This window comes from Herpailurus yagouaroundi, unplaced genomic scaffold (assembly GCF_014898765.1).
Source record: "Herpailurus yagouaroundi ecotype Mexico unplaced genomic scaffold, PumYag 203, whole genome shotgun sequence".
NCBI classification, from domain to species: Eukaryota; Metazoa; Chordata; class Mammalia; order Carnivora; family Felidae; genus Herpailurus; species Herpailurus yagouaroundi.
Genome location: NW_024412434.1, coordinates 11381637 through 11401854, shown reverse-complemented (window position 1 = coordinate 11401854; position 20218 = coordinate 11381637). Strand labels below are relative to the sequence as shown.

The window sequence follows — 20218 nt, the reverse complement described above, 5'->3', positions numbered from 1 at the left end:
AAATCACAATAAAAAATCACAACAGAAATTAGAAAATGTTTTGAAACAAATGAAAATAAAACAAATAGCCTTTTAAACAGCAAATATCAAAAAACAAAAAGTGGCTGAAAATCAATGATCTAGCAAACATCTCAAGATCCAAAGAAAAGTGAAGATAATAAATATAAGAACTGAAATGAATAGAAAATCATTATCTGAGCCTTGAACCAGCCTCTTTTTTTTACATATAAAAAGTACTTTTGATGATTTTAAGAGTACACTGGCTTTTCTAGTAATACGTCTACTGTGTACAGTAGGAAAGAGTGCACTTATATTTTGTTCAGAATTTTATCATCGTTTAAGAGTATCCTGTCACCAATAGCAAAACTACTCACGGTACATAAAGTTATTGCACTGTTAGTGACTCTGTATATTGGTGCAAATATCCGACTGCTTCTCATATTGAATTGTTTATTACTTTATTATAAATCATTTTCTTTCCTTTCTATAAGAAAATTATAGACATTCCATAATATATGGAATAAGATATATATTACATATACAGATTTGTTATACAGGTAGTTTATATTATCTGTGAATTTCTCTTCAGAATAGTAAAGGAGGCATTTAAAAATATTCTTTACAGAATGAGAATATTGGGTCTGGCAGGGTTGAAAACAACTCGATTTGATGATTTTTAAGGCCCTTCCAGTCTTACCATTCTGAGACTTTAAGTACCCATTATTTCTTAGAATAGGTTTGACATATTTTGCAAGTGGTGAGTGGCAGGCACTATATCTGGAACAGTATGGCATTAAATCTAATAACCCTTATAATGGATACTATTATCATTATTTATCTGAGGGGATAAATTCAGAGGAGTTACATAATTTGTCCAAGTTTACATATCTAGGAAGTACAGAGTTGGTCTGATTCCCAAACACATGCCCTTTTCATTCATTATCTCCAACAAAAGGTAAACACAACATGTTACTTTAGCTAGAAAAGCTAAATATTATCTGTGTGCAGAAGGGAGGTTAGGCCAATGTAAACATTTATAAGAGATCCCTGTCCAACACAGCAGAAGAGAGGAGAGATGGACTATATAAAAGAGAGCAGTGATTTTCTTAAAGTCAGGACCAATTAAGGCAGTTATAAGTGGAAGACATTTAAAAATATATTAGAATAAGTTTCAAGCCATGCAAAGTTCACCAAAACAATTTTTATTTCCAGTGTTTAATTGGGTATGCACACAGGCATGACACAGGTTTGGATTCATTAAGTCCTCATGCAGAATTATATTCTTCTCGATAAAGAAGCCAGTTCCGTCCAGGTCACTATCTACACACCTATGTTACAACATTTATATCAAATCTGGTATCTGAAGAAAAGATACACATATAATATGTTCATTTAAGTTACGTATTTTACAGAAAGATTAAAAATTCAAGTCACACAAAACTCAAAAACTGTATTAAAAGTTTGAATATAAAACTCAGAGATCCACCTGGAATGACTAAAGAATGGAAGTTCCGTATCCACCTGTGTTAAAACTGGTAAATGTAATGAACTTTGTTACCAATAAAATGCGTTCATTTATTCAATGTAAGTTATCTAATTTTAACAATATGGCACCCTAATAACCAAATGGATTTTTATGATGAGGCACTTTTGTTAGTGATGAAACCAAAAGAACAAATTTGCTGCATACTAATAATGCCAGCTATTTTCTTCAGTAATCTTGGGTATACACTATGTAGTAAGTTGCAACAAATACCTTGCTCATTTGTATACAACTATCCTATATATATATATATATATATATATATATATGTATATATATATATATATATATATAATATATATATATATATATATATATATATGTTCTTCTGGCTGTAGTAATGCACTGTAAAGCTATTCCACAGTGCAAAATGATGAAACCAGCCCAAATGAAGGCTGCATAATAACAATTCTGGTACAAGAAAATATTTACAGAGTTACTGGAACGTGTAACAGTAGCTTTTTTTATTTGCTATGGAGGACATACCCCAGTTTAAAGACAGGGATGCAACTGTGCTTTATCGCCGGGGGTTTCAGACAGTCGAGGAGGCTGGGCATTATAATGCTGCAGAACTAGCGTGTTGGCTCATGTTCTGGAAGCTTTCTCCATTTATTTGGTCAGGTGGCTGGGGTGGGCTGGAAAGAAGGGGCCTGTTGGTTGAAGCCAAGGTACCGGGAGGGCCGCCCGCGTCGGCCTGGGAGGACAAAGGTGCGTGGGCCGTGGCTCCTTCCAAGGCGCGCGAGCTCTCGGGCTGGGGGCCCCCGGTCTCCCCTCTGCTGAGGTCGGAGGCGCTGGTGCGCAGGCGCTCCCTGGCCAGCCAGTCTGAGATGGAGAGGTCCTGGGCTGAGCACTTGGGCTTTAACCGATTCACAGCTGAAAGTTCGGATTCCCTCTCCGCACCCTGCTCGTGCGCCTTCCAAAAATTCAAAACACTGATCTCGGCGGCATCTCTGTGCCCTCCTAGCGTGTGCCGCCGTTTGATGTTTTTCCTCTTGGCCGCCTCGGCGCTCGCTTTTTGGTTTCCTACTCCGAACATGTCGTCGGCCGGCGCCCGGGGTCTCAGTTTTAACCGATCTGCTATCTTGGTCTTCCAAGTGGGCTCCTGTTTTTCGGATTCACTTCGGGTCGGTGTCAGTAAACTGCCCGTCGACTTTCCTTTCTTCATGACGTCAAACACCCGGGTTATGGCAGGGGCTTCTCGGTCGCTCTTGGCATCCCCGAGGCTGCCGCTGTCGGACTTGAACCGCGCCGATTTCTTCCTGGACAGGGTGTCGCACTCGATCAGCTTGTGGGAGCTGAAGAGCTGCCTTCGGCTGTCCAGGCTCGGTGTCAGACTTCCCTCCGTGCAGCTGACCTCGCTGCCTTCCGAGTTCCTCCGGCTCGCCTTCCCGGCCTCCTGCAGCTTTCCCCGGAAGAGCCTGTCCGGGGCCAGGGCCGCGGGGAACACGGGGAAGTCACTCTCGCTGTCCGTCTCGACCGGCCGCCCCTCGCTGATGAGCTCGCTGCGCTCGTCGTCCGCCTCATCCCCCTTGCTCTCGGCCACGGAGCGCACGTCGGGGCTCAGCCGGCTGCAGTCCAGGCTGGCCGGGTACGCGGTGGGTGGCGCGGCGGAACAGTCGGAGGTGGCGGTGCCCGCGGTGGCCAGAACCTCGCTGCGTTTGCTTTCCGGGCTGGTGGACGTCTTGGTGGGAGGCCTGGCCGGAGAAGCCTGCGAGGAAGTGCTGGGCAGAGGGCCAGAGTCGGACCCCGGCTCTTCCAAGTGGGGGGACGACTTGTGCGCGGCCGGGGATCTGGAGCTGTCTCTCAGCAAGGGGAAGCGGCCGCTCAGCGTCGGAGACTTGCTGTGCCTCGAGCTGTGCGGGGGTGAGGGTTCTTCCGACGGCGCGCTCTCCTGCCGCGGGGGCGTCTTTTCATCTTTTGGGGCACCGCTGTCCTTCTTGGCGCTGTTTTCTTTGGAAAGGACGAGCCTTTGCTTTCTGCACAATGCCTCACTCTCTTTTTTGGACTCCTCTTTAAGGTCATTGTGACACTGTTCTGTGCTCTCTTTCTTAAAAAACACACTGTCCAGTTCGTCTTCTGAGCTGCTGGGCTGTGCCTTTTCTTTGGGCTTTTTCCTCTTGCGACTAGCGGCCGCGAATATGGAGGACACGAGCAGTTCCCTGCTGTACTGGTCTCTTCCAGATCCCCACGAGCCCTGAGAGGCAATCAGAGAAACGAGGCTTTCAACACAAGGACGCCACGGAGCTCGCCTGAAGAGGCCTTCCCCCAAACGTTTCTTACCGAGTTAGCTCTACGGAAGCTCTACGCACACTACAGAGTGTGGGGTTTTGTGCCTCCGTGTGACCTGGCCCCAAGAGACATTTTTCTTTCTTTATGACCAGTTCCATGTCTTGGTAACTGGTGGTATTTATCTGGCAAGTCACAGCGCACATACATCCGTCTTTCACAGGGAAATAGTTCGTGCTTAGAGCTACCTAGCGCTCCTATTCTTGTTAGTTTCCCTGCACCAACCGACTGCCCCTGCTTGTGCAATGCTGGACCTACTTCATGTTCCTTAATCTGGAACACAGGTTTGAGAGTTAATATTTTGACAGAGTTGCATATAATATTCTGCCATGGGTTACTAAAATTGTATGACTGACTTCAGTGTTCTAATTACAGACGCCATATGATACACATCTGGTATCAGAGAAGCTCATTAAGGGAACCCTTTGGTCTTCCATTAGTTCAGCCAGACTGGGTCTTCAGACTTGCCTGGGCAAATCAGGTAGGTAATGTCTCATTTATCTCAAGGTAACAACAACACCAGACAATTCAAATAATGTAAGGTCAGTTACAGATCTTAAATCCTTACCATAGAAGCACCATCATTGCTAAAGCTGTAGTGCAGGCTACTGGTTTCCTTAGCTATGCTCAATAAGGTCTTGACGACAACTATTTAATTAGTTTGTTCATAATGCCTATCTGCTAAGTCACGGGTAGTGGTGGGCGAGGGGGTCAAGAAACACTTGATCACAAACGTGGAAGACAAGCAGGAAGGCAGGAAGTATGCTGAGTAATAGAAGCAGAAAGTGTGTTTCTCTATTGTCATAAAGATCTGACACAAACTAAAACTACAGTATCAAAGTCGTAAAAAAAAAAAAGTAAACATTTAGGCTGTTGTATGAAAACGCATTCACCACAATAAAATCACAGGTTAAGAGAACTTTGTTTTTATGGGTTGGAAAGGAATGCCCGGTTATCCAGGATCCTTCTAATTGGTTATCTACATTTTAACACCTTCTGCTGAAGATTGTAGTGGAGAATGGTTGCAGTTGGACTCTGAATCAAGCCTGACCTTCCTTCCTCTGGCTTGCCGCACAGAACACTGAGCAAGTGTTTTACTTTCCAACATCTCAATTTCGTTGTTTATTTAACCAAGACAAAATTAGATTACATTAAGATTTCCTAGGGTCCCCTTCAAAATCCTATGATTCTGTGACCATATACGTGTTGGAGCAAATAATTTGGCTGTGGTTATTTTACAATTGAAAAACTGCTACAAAGAATCATACTACTTGTATATCCACCGTATTACAGGCAGAATACAACTACCACCATTGTTAACATGGAAAAGCTGTTATAACAACAGATTAAGAAATATGCACCTAGTAAGAGGGAAGGAGAGATTTCAAGTAACTCTGAAATCTCAAATATAACATCCAAATCTAAATCTGAAATCCTCTGGCAAAAAAAACCAACAAAACAAAACAAACAAAACAAAAAGGAAACCGTCCTAGATCAAAGAAGCCTAAAGAAACATGACAATAAAATGCAAGGAGTGATCCTTCATTGCATCCTGTATAGGGAAATAAAAAACAATTTACATCATTGGGACAACATGGAAAATTTGTATAAAAACTCTACATTAGAAATAATAATGCTGTGTACTCATGCCAAGTACCTGGGTATTACGATTACCCTGTAATTTTACAGGACAATGCCCTGTTGTTTGGGGATGGATGCTGAAGCATTTAGGGATAAAGTGTTATCGTGTCTATATGTAACTCTCAAATGATCGACCCCCCCATGTATATCAAGATTTACCAAATGATGAATCTAAGGCAAAAGGTGTGGGCGCTATTTTTCTGGTAACTTTTCTCTAGGTTTAAAATTTTTCAAAATAAAAAGCTGGGGCCAAAAGCCAGTAAAAATCACAACATAAGTTATAGCAAATGGTGTGATATGACTGGAATATTTTGTAAAATTCCTGGCAAGAATTATAATTTAATCATACACAGCCCCATTATGGAATTTAAACACGATATATAAATCTCTCATCTCATTTCTGAATAGAACAATGTTTTAGGAAGTTTCTTGACAATTCTAGTTGCTACTGTCTCAGCAGAGCAAGGTTTAGACAAAGCGAACTAATAAAAAACTTCCCAAAACTACTCAAAATGTTGTATAGTTTGGCAGTGTTGTCAATGGCATACAAATTATGCAAAAATACTGAGTTTGCTGAAAGGAGCCGAGAATATATATTTTCTTATGAAATATGTATCACTCAGAAGAATGTGTAATAGTAACAAAACCTATATTACTACTGAAATATTTACAGATGAAATACGATGCTTGAACTTGCTTCAGAATAGTCCAGGAGGAGGGAAGTGGGTGAAATGCACATGAAACAAGATGGCCAGCCACGTGTTAATTGTTGAGAATGGATAATGGTTGCATGGGGACTCGTTATACTATCCTCTCTGCTTTTGTGTATGTTAGAAAATTGTCATGTTTAAAAATGAAAAAGTGTCTACTCCTCTGTATTAGGCTAAACTATGCTGAGAGAAACCCAACATTCCAACTCAAAATCCAGTATTCTACCATATTCTAAGAATCCATTCTTCCCTTTAAAAGACTTTGTCGGTCTGTGTCCGGAAACGCAGAAAGGGATGCATTTGTATACTAATCACAATAATCAGCCACAAGGCAACTCTCCCCACCCCACCCCACCCCCGCCAACCAAAAATCAGCCACAAGGCAACTCCTCCCCAAAACTGTACGAAACAATTTACCTTAGATTTTGTTGAGTCACTAGTAGCTGAATCTGTGAGAAGTTAAATAAAACACGGTCAGTATCAGCCAATGTGTACTGCTTTCAACGGACAATGCAAAACTTATGGAAAGACAGGCACAGAACAAAATGTGAAAGCAGAACTCAAACAGAACAAGAGAACACAGTGGATAGTCAGAGCTCACAAAGATGCAAGCTGCACCACAGAAAGCCACCGCCATGAAAGGATGCTGTGAATTGAAGGCAGAGTCAGCTCGATGATAGGAATGGCAAAGGAGCCCTGGACTAGACAAGAACAGAAGCGCTAGTGTTTAATCAAATTTCTAACGAGTAAATCTAGCAATAAAGAAGCTGGAAGACCTTTGTAAGAATTGTACTATGTACCACATCCTGTATCTGAAACTGATACACAATGTAGAACTTTCAAGACTGTCAGCTGGCCTCGCTGCAAATTGAGACACTCATACTCGGTGTGCTTATGTTGATTTTTGTCAGACCGTCAGACTTCAATTTTATAAGCATGTACTGCATGCATATGGATGCATTAGGTAACCCTGCTTCCAGGTCACTTTGGTTTGTAAATAATGCTGATCTTTGTGCTTTAGACCCCAGGCTCACATCTGTGCAGTCAGGGATCCTTTTGACTAGTTTGGTCAAATTGCTACCAGTTTTGTAATTATCTATCACAAATGCTATTATGGAAATGGAAAAATGGAGACCATAATTTTCACTGTCTGGCAAAAACTCAGATTATACAATTAGAAAGAGGGTAGGAAGGGGCTAGCGCTATTCAGGAGAGTACCAATTGTGCAATTTTTGTCTTTCAACTTGAGGGAAATTGATTTTCAAAATTAATGAGCTGAGCCCCATGCCACGCCCCTTTGAACACATGGCTAAATGCTTTATGACTTTAAGAACTGGTGGACCATACCATGCTATTTCTCCTCACGGTCTGCTTCAGAAATAACAAGAAACAGCAGAAAAACTTTTAAGAGAGTAGTATTGATCTGTTTACAATAATCTTGAAGAGAAAATTTACACCACAGATCAACCAGGTTTGCATTTACAAGAATCGGGGGTTTCTGCAGACAAGGCAGCTACAGTGTGGACAGCAATCCTCCTTCTTCCTACAGCTCCAGCTGTCCATCAGGGCCACCACAGAATCCACTAGCGACATTACCGTGTGATAGACTCCTCCCACTTCGCCTGTTCAACATCAGTATAGATTTGCCTGTGTCAGTAAGTGCTGAAAAAACCCTTTAGGACTCAAACAAGAACTAGAGACAAAGGGAGAACAGCGTGTGAAACAACATGCTAGATTTAGTGCAACAGTTTGGCAGGCGAAAATTGTCAGCAAAAGAGCCTAGGAAAACCACTACTTAACCAGACATTAGGGCGGCAAGAGAAAAACAGAAGAAAACGTCAAATAGATTGACTTTTTTATTGTGACATCTCTAGTGACAAGTAATATACTGCATTTATGAAAATGGTGCCCACTTAGCAGTTCAACATATTTCGCTGGCTGCTTTCAAACAGAATGTCTAGCTCAAGAATAAGAACTACTTATATACAGTCCAGATCATACTTTCTGCCATCACAGCAACCACATATTCAGTAGCATATATCTGTTTTACCTTGTGATGACTATTACATGGAAACTGTGAATTAAAAAAAAAAGAACAAAACAGTGGTTTGCATGCTCATTTCCCTCCTATTTCCATTCGGACAAGCATTACAATTCCATGCACTGCCAATGGCATTATAGTCACTGGAAGATAATTAAGATCAATCAGAAAAGGAAGATTACGTTTTTTTATTAGTATAAAGGAAAGAAAAATAAAGGAGAAGAAGAGGAAAAGGAAAAAAAAATCACAGTGAATTGTTACTTGTGATTGATTTGTTCTTTCATGTTATTAAGAATTTAGCTTTTAGCCTAGAGATCAACACTGCCCAGGCAAAAGTTACCTGATACATCTCCAGGGGAGACTCCTGTCCTTCCAATGTTGGTGAGTAAATGATCTATGTTTGGCACTGGCTGGGACTCTACTGTGTTTTCCTCCTGCACTGTTGTCTATGGTTAATAAACAAACATCTCTTCATCATCTCTTCAAAGATAATTTAAAAGTCAAACAACATTTAGCAAAAGACACATTACTGAGTGGAGCACATGTGCTTAACTTTTTACACCGTTTACACATAGTTGATTAACTACAAAATAAGCATCATACTTGTATTTTCATTAGACCAGAAACTGAGGAGCTATAGACCTGCTTCCGGGGTGCAAAGCAGACAATAGCATACAAAGCAGGAAGGTGACACTGTTGTGTGGCATCGGGATCTGGTGTCCCAAATGAAAACAAGTCAGTACAAATGCTGACGGACAATACTTACAAGAGGCTCTTCAGCACCTTCTTCTGTGAAAAACCAGTCATGCTGAAAGTTAAAATAAAAAAGGTGAAAAGAGAAATGAAATAACCCCGTACATAGATCTATATTTTGGAGAATAATATAGGAAAAGAAAAAGGTAATTTTCTCAGTAAAAAAAAAAAAAAAAAAATTATAATCAAATTCTGTCCTACCAAACATCAGCTGCTTACAACAAAAGGATTTTCTTGAGGAGACGAAGCCTGAACTTACGTGCTGGATAAGCGTCTCTACGATCTTGTACTGGTCTGGCATGTGAGTGACCATGTGGGTCATGTTATCTTCAGATGTTCTCACAAGAGTTGGGCCAAACACTATTGCTAGGTTTCTGGGTTCCATCTGGAACAAAGGATGTTATTGAAAGATATCAGAATTTCTCTTAAGAAAGTAGGCTTAAATTCCCATTGCGTGTTTGGCATTTTATTTCTGAAAGGTTCTTTTGATGAAAAAGAACTCAAAGAAGAATGGTTGATTGATTGTGTGTAAAAAAAAAAAAATGCTTCCTAGTTAGGCTTTCTATAAGCTAATCTACACCTAACTTCTTTTTCCTGCTTTAATGACACGTACTATGCTTAATTGGCATTCATTTTTTCAATGAAGTCTTTGATTGCAAGCGATTGATCTGGTTCAAAACTAGTATTATGACAGCTACATTCACTGACAAAAATATGAAAATCAAAGGAAAAAAACATTCACGAAAGAAGAGGGCAACCCTCTCCCCTCAAAAATGAAAAACTGGAAAAGGTGCTCAGAGACACGTAACGTTTCCCAAATTTGTCCCTGTAGTACATCAAAAATGCAAATATTTAAAAACCTTAAGTCCAGAAATACTCTTTTCTGACCAATTTTTACTTCAACGAAAACAAAGCTGTCCGCTTATCCTTGTGCCAATCTGAACACCTCGACAGGACATGCTTTTATGTTTGAACATTCATTTCCACAATATTTTGTATTCCTTGTTTCATTACATAGTTATCAAATGTATAGATCCTTTGTTTCCCTTTGTTATATCTTACAGTGTCTGGTGTCATATTTTGAATTTAGGATTTGATTAAAATGTCAAATAGCTTTAACCAACCCTGAAAACATACCAGGAGGTTCAAAAAAAATCACTGTAGTACTCAAAGAGTCAAACTGGTTCGGGGGCCCCACTGCTATACTATTTTGGGAGAGCCAGGCGCATGCCCACACGCGTGCATACACACATTTTAGGTATGGTGCAAAGTGGAAAACGCAGACTTCCTGTTCTGAAGTAATTTTTATGCATCAAATATGTTAACTACCATAACACATGCATTATTACATTGTGCTTACTGCAGAGATATAAGTAGAAATTGCGATCAAAGTCAGTATTTTCATAGAAAGCTGACTTGGTGGAAAGAAAATCTGACAACAGGAAAGGCTGACTTGAACTGGGCTCACAGGCCTGTTTCTTACTTTCCCTCCGGGAGATGTTGTCCTCTTATTCCTCCATCTGTACTGGTGAAAGTGGCTCACAAAATAAAGTCCATCTCAAAGGTCTCATGCAAAATTTTTGCTAGATTCACTTAAATTTGTAGACTAATGGTAACGCACATTATTATTTCTGGTATAGAGTCGTATTTATTATGTGGGTATATACTTCTAGCTGGCTCCTCCATAAGACTAATAGCACAAGTAGTTCGCAGTTTAGTCATTCATTATTTAAGGCAAATTCTGTATTTTTTGAAAGATGTTCCAGAAGTGTCATCAAATAAGTCAGGGAAATGAAATGCCTTAGCCACTTCTTCAAGAGTCACAGTGTTAGTTAACATATTAAAACCACTAAAAAAAGTCTACAGTAAAGAAAGTTAAGTGTTGTTAAGTGTTTAATTCAGTGCTTTCTACACTGATTAGACCATCAACCGCTACTTTTCCAGTGCTTCTAATACCAGCAAAAGTGATGAACTGATCAATGATGTAATGCACTTTGGGGAATGCTGAAATAATTAGAAAATACGTCAGCTATGATTGTATCGAGAACTCTTTGGATTCTACTGGATGAACTTCTGGAAACAGTACAGTCAATCTCTCTCTTGTTTTTTCCTTTTTCCTTTTTTAGCCCTATCACTACTGAGGAAATTGAGAGCCTGAAGGCTATCATAACACTGCTTATAAACTGCTCAATCTGCAGGGAAAGGGCTTGACACTGTTCTCACACTCCAGCCTTACTACAGCTGTGAGCAACTGTCTTCCAGAACACCACAGACACTAAACTGACTGAATCGATGCTTTTCTCTACCTTAAGCAGGCATAACCCTTAGAAAAGGGGGACAGCAGTGTCCTGAGCTTGTGGTATTCTGTGTTTTTCTTCTCCAGAAGCCAAAATGACTTCATTTAAATATTTGTCAGTAATGCTGAGCTTTAGAAAACCATCATTTTGCAACCTCTAATGATATAATGGGTTTAGGCAACAATCACCAGTGACGGATAAAAATGATGAATGAAGACTACAACGGTATCAACCAAACACAATGTGTGGAACTTCAGATAATGATTTAAACAAACAGGTGTACAAAGACATTTCTTGAAACCAATCAGGAAAAACTGAACACAAACTGAGTATCAGATCATTTCGAAGGGTAACTAATCTTGGTGTGTTTGATAAAGGGAATGCGATGGTGTTGTTTAAACAAGCAAACAGGAAGGTCTTATCTGCTTAACACAAAACAAACCAAGAACAGGTCAGTTTTGCTGTATACACCACTTGGTACATCTTGATCATTGTAGCACGCAAAAGTGTCACAAATGGTGCCTATCCAAAATACTGATACACAGCTGAAAAATAAAAGAAGGTTTTGACTTATTTAAAATTTTTCTTGCTGGATAAATGTGAAAAGAAATGTGTTTTTCAAATGGTGACAACTGATATTTTGGGATCTTTTCCTTTTAAGGGTGATCTTTACGGGGGCTCACCGGCCAACAGGATTTCAGAGCCTTTGCTGAATTGTAACCCCGTTTTTGACAGACGTGAAGCAATGAAACTTATCTTTTCAACTAAAGCCACTGAAAGTATACCTCTTCCATATGTACTTTACTCACCTTATTTTTTTCTGAATTTTCTGCCACTGTCTTCAGATGAGCAGAAAGGAACTTAAGAGTTTCGTAATGATGTTCGGGCAAGTCGTGGATCTGAAACATATTAGTTTCATGGTGGATTTAAAGGTTGAATTTCAGTTGTATCTCCAAAAATAGAAAATAATACCTACTAGTCTTTTTAATGTTTTCAGACGGTCTAGAGGATCTTCTTTACGGTTGGCCTCAATGAAGTCGGCATATTTATCTGACGACAACAATAAGAACAATAAAAAGAAATTTATCTTAAATTGCTTAGGTGAGTTATAATCTGGATTTCCTCTGAGGTTCAACTTCAAAACACCACACACACATTTAAAATGTAGGAATGACCCCAAATAGCCTTTGAAATATAAGTCCAAACCTGCTACTGTTTTTAACGATCCTCCAAGATTTATCATCAAATAAAATTCCCTAAAATGTGAGTTCTCTGAAGGTACTGTCCTCTATTTGTAGTCTGTCCATTCTTTTTTCCCCCCAACCACAACATAGAGAACAGTGCCTTAATAAGTCAAATATTTGGCTTAACAGAAAAAATGTTTTTCTACTAATTGTACCGTAGTATGTCTGAAAATTTTGACAGAGGACAATACATTTTTAATCTGAGAAGTAAACATGCGTGAACGGGATAAGATATGTTTTATTAAACCTACATAATTTTATTAACTTTTTCACTGAAATTTATCAGGAGGAAAAACCAATCTGAATGACAAAAAATAGCTATAATTTTAAAGAAAATAGCCATAATTATGCTTTATACAGAAGTAACAAGTAAATAAAATCTCCTGCTTCCTTTAACAAAATATTTTCTCCAGGTTCAATTTAATATTCTCCGGCTTTCCAACAATGTCATTTTAAACTATTTCAACTGGTATCTTTTGTGTGGGAGTTCACTCACCATTCGTGAAGAGAGGCTCAGGGAGTTTTCTGAAGAAGGATTTTAGTAGACTGCTTATCACATTCAAATCTCGCCATTTCTGGGGGTGCAAAAATAGAAATGTGGCATTTTTGTTGTCAGTGCTACCAAAGGGGGAAAAAAAAAACAGGTCAGGTATCAAACAGATATAAACACACTTACATCATCTTGTATATCAATATCCGCCATTCCCTTGTTGAGCTCCTCCTGCATACTTGAGATGGCTGCATTATTTCCAGGAACTCTGTAAATACCTGTATATTCAAGACCTCTTTCTTCAACTAATTTGCAACATATGTCAACTATTAATGGAATATACTGCAAAACAAGAAATAAATATTTTATTTAATACAGCACAAATGTTCATATTTGTTAGTAGATGTATATCGTAGCTAAAAGGCCCTTTCCATCCAAGAGGAAAAACATCAATCACTGTTGTTTGATAGAGAGAAAATGAAGAATGCAGACATGGCAGAACCAGGAATAGATCAAAGCAGCAAGAGAGATTTGGGACAGTGGGAAGAGAACAACTAGGTCAAGACAGAGAGAGGAGGGTCCCCAGGGAGATGAAGGTCTGAAGAGGAAATGAGGAAAGTCTGCAGTACTGAGAATGTGGGCATGACTCAGGTGGATAAAGGGGAACAAAGTCAAAAAAAGAAGAGGGGGAGAGAACAACATCAGTCAACTCATGACACAAATCCTAACATGGACGCCGTATACACACACGCGCGTGCACACACACACACACACACACGCACATTTACATTTATTATTACTTTCTTAATCAGGTTCTTGTTCTCATCCTTCTTTTAAGATGCTAAAAGCAGAAACACACAGGATTTGAAAATGAACTCTTACCATTTCAGATACATTTCAGATACATTCCTAATGGACGCATCATGATTCAATTTCAGAGTGAATATGTTAGAAAAAAATGCGTTTACAGATAAAATTACTCAGCACACCCTGAGAGGTCGGCAATGCTCAGGGAAGCTGGGTCTGCTAGGAGGAGGAACATGCTGGGCAGACTGACACACACTCTCTGTTATCTGACTGGCTGTGCACTCAGGTCCTACAATGACTATAATTGAACTAGCGACTGTAGGAAATCCAGGTAGCTGGGATCTCATACCCGATTGGTGTGTGCGGGTGGGCAGTCGTCTAGTCTGACACCGAACGTTCCTGTAGCAGTAGGCTTTTTTTCAAACGTCTTTCTCATAATACTTGGAATGCCTTTTCTCCACGTGCCTTTGTCTTTTGGGGGACTGGTATCATCTTTTGTTATGCAAGAAAAAGACATAAGAAAAAAATGAAAACAAGGACGGTTAAATCATGTCGTTTATCAATATTTCTATAACTCAGAGTCCTGTCCTATAAATAATATCTCCTATATTTATCAAAAATATTATATTCTCTTCTCTTCCTAACATAGCACTCCTTCTAACCTTCTATGTAATTTAATCAGAATCTGTTCCGCTTCTCCACCCTTTTACAACCTGCAGTTTTCTTTAAAACAGTCAGGAAAATAGGATCAATGTGACTTCTTGATAGTGAGATTTTAGCAAAAGGAAACATGATGGTTTTATCTGACAATGACAGTGCCTGTGTCCTCTGCATTAATCACATTTGCAGTGTCTTTTACGTAGATGTATGTGTTATATTTTCCTTCACTTCATCTACTACAAGACAAAGACTCATCTTAAGGGAAAGGGCCCATTAGCCTAGACCAGGTCCAAGGTGACCTTTGAGCTAGCTCACACTGGGCTGAGGTCAGCAGAAATGGTACAGAGAAACATGAAATACCTTTAAAATCCCAATCTTAAACCACTGTATTTGTCAAATTTCTCCAGAAATGTTAACATCAGTACCTTTACTGAGAAGTTTCCTTTCTGACTCTTCCTTGGGAGAGTGTGGACTTTGAGTCTTTGGCTCTGATTTAGCACCAAGCAGAGTCTGCCGGATGCTGAGACTCTGGCGAGGTGTTTTTGGCAACTGTTCTGCTTTGCTGCTGAAAGAAACGAACACTTCTTAACAGTTATGTATTTTACATCCAAAATAACTTGTAGGCATGGTGGGATTCTCACCTCATCAGACTGTTATATTCTTTTATTCTTCGACTAATTAGATCCCTGTTAGTCACTCCAGTGTCCTACAGAACGAACAGGAGGTAAGATTAGAAAATCAATTCTAAACTTAAGTGGGGATCTCTACTTATTTTTTGAAGCTCTTTATTGTACTACATTGCTTAGTAAAACAAACCCTATATTCTCAGTGGGCTTGTTTTGAAACCTCTGTTCAACATCACCCAACATCACTTTGCAATAAATGATCCAAATACCTCCCACCCACTGCCAAAAGAGCTTTCTGTTTCTTTTCTGTACTCCTACGATACCTAGACTAAACCCAGCAAGCAGCAGGTGTTCAAACTTTTCGATCTGACATTTTTTATCAATGGCAGAAAGCAGAGAGTCATTTTTTTCCTCTAACACCAGAAAGAATGATCAGCATTTCAAAATAATACAGTTGTGGGGGCGCCTGGGTGGCTCGGTTGGTTGAGCGTCCAACTTCGGCTCAGGTCATGATCTCACGGTTTGTGGGTTCGGGCCCCGTGTCGGGCTCTGTGCTGACAGCTCAGAGCCTGGAGCCTGTTTCAGATTCTGTATCTCCCTCCCTCTCTGCCCCTCCCCTGCTCTCTTTCTCTCTCAAAAATAAATAAACTTTAAAAAAAAAAAAACAGTTGGATAAAGGATAGAAAAATACTGTCAAAATTTGTTAATGATGAATCATAGAAACATCGAGACTGGGGGTGACTTAGTGTCAGAAATGGCACTTAGATTATCCGAAGAGAAAAGCACAAAACTGGGCTTTTCAAGTTCAACTGATTAACTTTTATAATATGCTATATGGTAAACTCAGATTTGACCATGAAGTGATGATTGTTTTCTACTGATTCCAATTATACATCGACATGTATCCCCATTTTTTTATTAGTCTCATTTTGACTAGAATGAACAATTCAATTTACAAATATACTTTGGAGTCAAACAATCTCGACTTCAAATACTCTTCCTACCAAGCAGCTGAGAGATCACACAGTTAAGATCGACAGTAAGATCGCCTGGGTTTAAATTCTGGCCCTGACACTTACCAGCTGTGTAACCTGGAGGAAATTACTTAACCTCTCTTTGCCAGTGTCCTTGTTTATAAAACGGTGATGACACATTCATATGGTTGCTGAAATTTATTCATGTAAAAAGTTCTTACTCTCCCTGTTTACTCTGAAAAACTTCAAGTCTGATGCTTTACAGTGGTGGTGTAAAACAAAGGTTGTATTGAAACGGATCTGGTGTTAATTTTTAACTACAAAGACGGTAGGGTGTAAACTATCAGAGAGAAAAGCACAGACTTTTTCCCAAGACCTAAGACCTTTTTTCAGAATCTGAATTGATGTAATGGAAATGACATTAGAGAACATAACTTTACAGTTAATCTGGGTGTCCCTGTGCACCGTGAGTTAAGGGAAAAGAACGTTGTGCTTTCTTTGTGTGTGCCCTAACAATGAGCACAAAAGGTGAGAACAATGTGTAAGAAACACTGTGTTAATGATATGAGAAGATACTCTTGAGCAAAAGTTATAGATTTAATCATCACCGAATGTGCACTGTCAGGTTTATAATTATGTACCCTGAAAACACTACCTTTATGAATGAAATTCCTGTTGTAAAAAATATCTTGCTGGTTGTGAGCCAGAAACCCTCAAGTCCCTAAATATTTCTTATTGAAAAGAAAAACAAGCTTATCCCGTGACTTCTGACAATGCAAGTTTTCTTGAAAACCAATGACTAAATTCTAGCAGGCTCTATTATATTCTTGACTGAATTTATATTTCCATTAACAAAAATCCTCCTATCAGTATCGCTTTGCATTTATACAGTAATTTGTTTTGACAAGTATTTTCACTATAACGTAAGCCTCACAGTAATCCTGTTTTTGAGATAAGGAGCCAGAGCTGGAATTACTTAGTAACGACCAGGACTAGGACCTAGGATTTCCTGACCTTGCTTCTAAGAAAGTAGGCAAAATATAGGAATTATCTGTTTTTGTAGTTCAGTAATGGAGATTTTCAAAATAATATTGAGTAGGGGGGACACGTGAGTTTTCCTTTTGATCAATTTTTCAAGCAAAAATAGCATATTATAACTTGTTTTTAATGTTTATTTTTGAGAGACAGAGCAAGGGGGAGAGGGGCAGACAGAGACAGAGACACACACACAGAATCCGAAACAGGCTCCAAGCGGTCAGCACAGAGTCCAATGTGGGGCTCGAACTCACAAACCGCGAGATCGTGACCTGAGCTGAAGCTGGCGCTCAACCAACTGAACCACTCAGCGCCCCCCTTATAACTTCTTTTCAAATGATGTATCAGATCCTTTCAGTCTTCCTAAGAAAAATGTCACAAAAGAATCTGGTTTTACAAGCACCCCTCTGAACACACACCTCCTCATTGAGGTTGCTGCTCTCCTGGATGGTCTTGATCCACGCTAGCATGTCGTCTCTGTCCTCGGCCTGGAAAAGGCACTCGCAGTCTGATGTGGTGAGTCGAAACACATTTTTCCTCTTGGTCTCGCTGTACGAGATGTCTATTAAGCAAGCATTGACGCTGATGGGCTGTTCTTCTTCAGATGGAGTCATCTGTTCCCTTTTATCTTTGTACAAGTACAGCGAATGGCCCCGAAGCACAACATACATCTGTTTCCACGGCCGAATACTTCCACCAACTCGCTGGAAAACATGGAACAGTTCAGGAATACTTAATGCGTGGCACAGTCTTAGTGACAGGATCAACACTTAGTGACAGATCAACCAAGCAATACTGTTAACACACAAATGGACACCAAGTCTAGCAGGTGTCTGATTCACGATCGTATGCGTTGGCCAGGAGAGGATTGGCAAATTGTGCGGAGGGTAAACCAAGCTAGGCAAGGTATTCATGACAAAATCAAGGACAGTGAAATGTCAACTTTAATTCTGGTCGGAGGAAAAAAACTATTTTACCATTCATGAACAAAGTAATCAAGATACATTGAACAAAGCAAGGTAAAACAAGAGTAGCAAAATACGTAAAATATATAAAAATGGTAAGAGAACAAAAAGTAAGAAAAAAATCAGTCAGAAAAGTCTTTTGAGTGAAAGTAAGGCTGACGACAAAGTCCCAGCTCATGCAAATGACAAATAATGCTTAAAAACAGCATGTACAAGGAATGAATTAAGTTAACAAGACTGATCAACTTTATGCGGTCAAGCAACAATATCCATACCCAAGGTGGGTTTTTCTTAAAAATTAAACTCTTTTGACAGTATTAAAATTTTTTTATAAATAATCTGCCCAAATATTGTAAGAAATTTATGGCAAAGGTTTTATTGTATTGAAATCTGCTTAATGAAGCATATAGATTTTGTGATACTCATTTATATAACTCAATATTTATAAAATAAAGTGAAACAAGGAAATTATAAAAGCAATTTAAAAGAATAAAATGGGAAAGCTAAATAAAATATTTAAAATTATTAATATGGAGAACTGTCACTCCGTCAAGGAGGACTCTGAAAATCTATGGCTAATAAACTAATAAGAAAAGCGGAGTTCCTTCTTGAATAACTTCATTTCTCTTTTATGCTGGCAAAATATAAGACAGTATACTCCATTTGCAGTTGATACACAGGACAAAAATATACAAAATTAAATCAATGATTAGAATTTTTTTAAGTGACTTTTTCCTTTATGTAAGAAACTATTTTTTATAAAAAAGTGACAGAATTTTATTTTTCTTAAATGCTTATTTATTTATTTTTGCGAGTTCATAGATGAGTGGGAGCAGGACAGAGAGAGACAGAGAGAAAGAGAGACACACAGAGAGAAACAGAGAATCCCATGAACTTCGAGATCATGCCCTGAGCTCGAATCAAGAGTTGGACGCTTAACTGGCCGAGCCGCCCAGGCACCTGGAAAAAGATATTTATATGTGATGTTTCCTACTCTTTATTCTGGATAATTTGCCGTCTCATCTGCACAGACTTTATGTGTTACTTCACAGGGGCTGCATTCCATACACTCGCAGTAGCTGAGAAAACATACCACCTTGCCCTTATCGGTGACAAGTGGTCGGAAATGGAGCCATCCTTCCTTTGCAGCATCACTGAAAACCTCTGAGGAAGAATCTTTCCTGGACCCAGAGTCTTCCGATGACTTCTGGCTGTCTGTGATCTACAGAGAAGGTCAAGAAAATAGAGTAAAATATCCTTTTCCTTTATAAATATTTGCACATGGAAATTGCTTTACTGAAAACAACCCTTTTTTATTGTTTATTTTTGGGAGAAAGAGAGAGAGGGAGAGCCAGCCATGTGAGTGGGGAAGGGGCAGAGAGAGAAAGAGATCTGAAGCGGGGTCTATGCTGACAGCACAGAGCCCGAGGCAGGGCTTGAACTCATGAACCATGAGATCATGGCCTTGAGCCTAAGTCAGAAACTTAACTGGCTGAGCCACCCAGGCGCCCCTGAAAAAAATCTTTAACGTTCCAAAATGAATGGTTATTTTTGAAGAATACCAACTTTATCAATTCCGTTAGAAAATGTTCTGGTCTTGTTGCAAAAAAAAAACCCAAAACACGTGAATTGTGAATTGACTGCCATCATTTTTTAAAGGTCATCTGTAGGAAGTTTTTCATCTTTAAAAAAAATAACAGAAACAGTATAATGTTCCTGCTCTTGAGAGCTCACATTTTCGTGAGCAAAGATAAGTCAGAATAAAAAGTAAAAACAAGAAAATGATCAGATTGTGATTAGTACCATTTGGGAAAGGAAAACTGAGATGTTGTAACAAATGACTGAGTAGCGGCTATAAGTTCAAGGCCTACTGAAGGAAGAATATTTAAGATGAAATATGGAGGAAAGGGGCCATCCATGATAGGTCAGGAAAAAGAACAGTTCAGGGAGAATGTATAGCTAATGAATGTACATTCATCATTATCGCTTCAGGGCGTGTTCTGGAGGTACAGTGAATAACACTTGATATGGGGGAGGGTGAAAAAGAAGCAACAAGGCTAACTCCCAGTTTGGGGGCTTGAAAACTGGGTGAAGTGGACCTAGTGGGATGGGGAAAACTGGATAAACATGTCTGGGGTATAACCCA

The 20218-nt window shown here is 39.4% G+C and overlaps 1 protein-coding gene across 1 annotated transcript in view; it reads right to left on the bottom strand.

Annotated features, from left to right (window-relative positions):
- Positions 1-1186: 1186 nt before the first annotated feature.
- ARHGAP21 (Rho GTPase activating protein 21) overlaps positions 1187-20218 on the bottom strand; it is a 135109-nt gene continuing 116077 nt past the window's right edge. The window contains 15 exon segments of the mRNA XM_040451194.1: positions 1187-2104; positions 2106-3737; positions 6598-6629; positions 8562-8667; positions 8988-9029; positions 9234-9359; positions 12081-12170; positions 12248-12321; positions 13012-13090; positions 13192-13347; positions 14162-14304; positions 14898-15034; positions 15114-15178; positions 17527-17811; positions 19169-19294. Coding sequence (XP_040307128.1) covers positions 2036-2104; positions 2106-3737; positions 6598-6629; positions 8562-8667; positions 8988-9029; positions 9234-9359; positions 12081-12170; positions 12248-12321; positions 13012-13090; positions 13192-13347; positions 14162-14304; positions 14898-15034; positions 15114-15178; positions 17527-17811; positions 19169-19294 — 3162 coding nt within the window. The 3' untranslated portion in view covers positions 1187-2035.